We start from the raw sequence: 4,533 nt of genomic DNA, 5'->3' as shown, positions 1-4,533 counted from the left end.
AGATCCATGTAGTTCATAATAAATTTAATAGCAGTTGTCACCAAACCCAAGTTATATGTTTATATTAAGCTCTTTCTTGGCCTTTGACAGCATCCAGTTTGTTTTCTACAGTTCTTTGCTGCTTTGATTGTATTGTTCAGGTCATCTCCTATTGCCTTTTCTTCCTTGATTCACAAGCCTTACGTTTATACCCGAAAATAGATGTTGCCATCAAGACAAGATTCTTGTATTTCAAGAAGGCAGTGATCTGATATCTTGTTACAGCCTTGCCTTGTGTTTTGTTGGCCTTGAACAAATGCATTAGGCTAGGCTCTTGGAAAGACCCTAAAGTTTGTTTTCCCAAAAAATGCACCCAAGAAGGCCTATCAGCATTGATCCATAGAAACACCTATATTCAACCATGCAGCAAGTTGATGAGCCAATTTACTCCTAAAATGACCGCTATTGCAAGTGATTCTTTTTTCCCCTCTGAAATATGGAGGCTATCAGGCCCCAGTTGTTCAAGAACTAGAAACACAAAAGGACGAGAACTAGGCCCAAGGTTCCCAAACTTAACCCATAAGCAATCCATCCCCCCTCCCCACCGCCTTCCCCAATTTTTCTTGTTTTATTTCGATCAGACGAGTACGAATCTAGGGTTTCCTCTCCAGTTACCTTGCTGTTGAGAGTAGCAGATTGGAGCTCACGAGGACAAGGAGATCGAGAGCCTTGTCCTCCTCTGTGACTCGAGCATTTCTTCTCGATCTCTCTCCACTCTTTTCCCCCCCTTCTCTGCTTGAGAAGAAGAACGATCGGAGGTGGACCGATCCAAATATCGAAGGCGAAGAGAAGGTGGCAGAAATCCACGGACAACACCCCGAATTCAAAGCTGCGGGGGGCGAACAAGGACAAGGGAGGAAAGCATGGGATTTTATTTCGATTTAAATCTCGCCGTGGCGGTCATAAAGGGCTCTCAATTTAACGGTCACCTCGGCAATCCAACCGGTTTATTGGTGTTCGACAACATTGGACCGGTCTGGAGATTGAATCGGGTCGGGTTTAAGATGCGAGTCCGTTATAACTCCTTATTATATTGGGCATTGAAAGTATTCTTTGCTTTCTTTCTGACAAAGGCGGAATGAAACATACTGAATGACAACCATATGCCAAGAGCATAGCATATAGCGGGTGACTAATATTTTATAGTTACATGAGTTCTTCACACATATAACATCTCTTCTTTAGAATGCCAAATCCCCCACGCATATCCACTTCCAGGAATGAAGTAGAGGTACTTATTAGATCAGTTACTTCCTCAAAGAATTCTTTGCTATAGTTGAAGGAAGAGAAGAAGGCTTGAGGGCTTTCCTGATCTTGAATATGTTCCAAGCTGTTCCAACGGCGTGGCCAGCCGTGGCAAACGCATCTTCGGTCGCCACTCCAGCACTTTCTCCAAACCTGAGACCCATAACAACTGATAAGATAAAAGGTAGACCAGAACAAAACACTTAGACACACTGGTCTTGAATATATTATGAGAGCACACTTTTATCTTAAATACAAAGCTTTCTGACAGGCAAGCTGTATCTCTCTCTCTATCCACATGTCATCTGTTTGATCTTGATCCAAAGTTAATGATTTAATGCTGCTCCAGCACTCACATCTTATGAGAAATTTTGATTAAGGGAAGAAATTTAGGTCTGCTTTAATTGGGAATAAGCTTCTTTGCCTTAGAATATGGGGGAAAAAGTATTGGTTAGCTTACTTCTTAGACACAGCCCCAGCAACAACATTAGAGGTGGCAGCAATTGTTTTTCTTTCAGCAACCTCGACTGCATCCAAAACCTTGTCTGCAGTTAAAAGTTAAGCATTAAACTTCCATATAAATTATTGTAGGGCAAATCTGGTATAAGAGAATGCAATAGGCTTTTGTTGAGCTCTTCTTTTTACTCTTATCTTTGATTGGATAGCTATGGATTATAATTGTGAACTGGACTCGTAATAGTAGGCCAGTCTGAGCAGTCCATGCAGGTGCTAAGCTCCGGTATGGAGCAATTTGGACCTGAAATATGGTAATGTATGACTTACTAACAGCATCCAGTGAGGCCAGGAGAACCTCTCCAGGGAGCATAGAGAAGAAACTCTTCCCAGCTTTAGATTGAACAAGTGGTGCAGCCACGGAGCCAGTGATCAGAAAAACACCATCCAGCAAAGACCGGCTCATCTTCTCAGTCATTTCTGACAGCTTCCTCACCCTGAAAACATGTTGGAATAATTTAATACATAAGCACCAGAATGCAATTTTCAGACCATGCGATCAAGCCACTAATGCAACTGTAAACAGTGGCCTATCAGGTATTCTGACTTGAACTCTAGCCGCCACTCCACAATCTTACAGAGGTTTATAGGCACACTTCTGAAGTCTTTCATGAATAACAAACATTTCTTTGATTGATTACCTTCGGAGACTCTTATTGATTTCTCCACGATTTTTTTTCACTTCAATACTTTTATCAGTTCTATCCTTCCCATCAGATACACCAGTCTTGCCTCCCACAGCTTTAGGCTGAATCAGATCTGCGCCTTTCTGAATCTGCATTTTTTTTTTATATATTTTAATTTCATATTATTTAGAAGTAATGGAGGAATACGTAATATAAAATAGAGCATAAGAAGAGAGATGATTAGCAAGAATTTTAAGTTTAATCAGAAGTTTATAGATCTATGCAGTTGCCCATTGACTGCTGATTTCATCCATCTAATTACTTAATGACTTGTAAATCAGTTCATCATCTGAATAAAGAAATCTTTGGTAACAACTCCCAATGACTTCACCAACAATAACACTAGTGGACACCCTCTCATTTAAAATTGAATTACTTCTATTACACCAGCTGGTAAGTATTGGGTCACGGGGTCATCTAAGTTCATGCTGCTTGTGTTCCTTTATGGTTCTGGAACATCCTGATGGATGCCAGTAAACCACTTGCAGCTATTTATGTCATGTTTATGATGTTCCTTGACAGGGAGTAATGTAACTCTTCTTTTTCTCTAAAAAGCATACTAGTAGAGCCCAGCATATTTGATCATAGAGTTGATGATTTGAATGGTAAAGGTAATCATAATTATTATTAAAATATTGTCATTGTAGCAACATCTTGCATTAGTGCATATGTTATATCACAGATAAACTTAGAACAATGCTCTGTTATCAATATGTCTCCTCATCTCATCTCTCCGAGAGCTATTAATTGTGCTAGAAAGTAGAAATATGCTCTCTTTTTATGCTTTGTAATCTTTGACCATGAAAACAAATCATTGAAGTTGCAACTTTCTAACACAATTGGACTCTCTCAATTTATCACAAGACATATGATTTTCATTAAATTATGGAGTTATAACTTTTCTTCATTATCAAAGGACTCACTCAATTTATCACATGCTCTCCAGAACTAGCACAACCAATTGGACAGTCAAAGTGAAAGAAAAGAATTCCATACCTGACCGGCGTAAGCATTGCTGCACTTAAATATCCCCTTCACAATCTCACCAGTCCCTCCAGCAATTGCCTTCGCCAGCACCCCATTATAATCTTCAACCCTTGGTGCGTAATCCTTCCAATAAACCTCATAAGAAGGTGGGCGTTTCATCATGGAAGAAGCATCCGTTGGTGTAGAAAAGCATGTGTTTCCCTTAAGAAACATATCAAGAGAAGCCAGGCGGCTATCAGCTGCGGCAAATGAGACTCCATAGTTCAAGAAGCCACCATCCTTATCCGGCAAAGTAAAGAGATAGTGGACTTGGTCAAGCTTGATAACGGGCTCGTCTTTGGTCAGGGGCCACCGGAGGTCGGGGCCGATCCTTATAATAGTAGCTAGAACAGCATCTTGCTCAATGATCCTTAGGATGGCGAAGTCTCCTCTGGCAAGCTCAAATACCTCTCTGTTTTCCAGTAGGTGGACTGAAGCTCCTGGGATGTGGAGAAGTACTTCTTCTTTGCAGCCGCTTTGCCTCATCGGAGGGGAGGTTTTCGGCTTGCAGCAACCCATGCTTTGTTTGGTTCCCAATTGCTTCAGTTCTGGAGGTTTTGAAGGAGAGGTGCCTCTGGGGAAAATATAGGATTGGCCTGACGTACAATATTTCCAGAGAAACGATGCACCATCTGAATCAAGCTTGCAGTCTGAAATCTGGGAGCATCCACATTGTTTAAGGGATGAATGGAGGCTGTGGAATAATTCCATTTGCCATATGCCATGCTTTCTCTTTCTTTTCGTGGCTGGCGACTTTATTCGATGCTCAAGTGATAATATTTCCGCGAGTAAAGGCAACATCTTTATTGCACATTAGATTTTGGCATAAAGTACTCGAACTATCCGATGGACGAGACGAGCACGCCACACATCTCTGGGGTTAACCCCGCAGAATAAGCAAGACCTGCCTTTTTAATTCATACACATGTCATTCCCCATGCCCCGTCTACTCTATTACATCCGTAAAAGAATAGAAGCATGATAATGAGCTTCGCAACCAGTAAGTTATCAAAATCTTTAGATA

At 41.1% G+C, this 4,533-nt stretch overlaps 1 protein-coding gene across 1 annotated transcript; it reads right to left on the bottom strand.

The window, feature by feature from the left end:
* Positions 1-1,054: 1,054 nt before the first annotated feature.
* LOC103711506 (senescence/dehydration-associated protein At4g35985, chloroplastic-like) lies at positions 1,055-4,245 on the bottom strand. Its single transcript, XM_008797676.4, has 5 exons — positions 3,480-4,245; positions 2,439-2,572; positions 2,068-2,234; positions 1,745-1,829; positions 1,055-1,437 (listed from the first exon to the last, which is right to left on the bottom strand). Exons 1-5 carry the CDS (start codon positions 4,218-4,220, stop codon positions 1,287-1,289), a joined length of 1,278 nt encoding a protein of 425 aa, XP_008795898.3. The 5' UTR covers positions 4,221-4,245; the 3' UTR covers positions 1,055-1,286.
* Positions 4,246-4,533: the final 288 nt, after the last annotated feature.

The sequence above is a fragment of the Phoenix dactylifera genome, chromosome 11 (genome assembly GCF_009389715.1).
Source record: "Phoenix dactylifera cultivar Barhee BC4 chromosome 11, palm_55x_up_171113_PBpolish2nd_filt_p, whole genome shotgun sequence".
NCBI lineage: Eukaryota > Viridiplantae > Streptophyta > Magnoliopsida > Arecales > Arecaceae > Phoenix > Phoenix dactylifera.
This window is presented reverse-complemented; position numbering and strand designations above follow the sequence as displayed.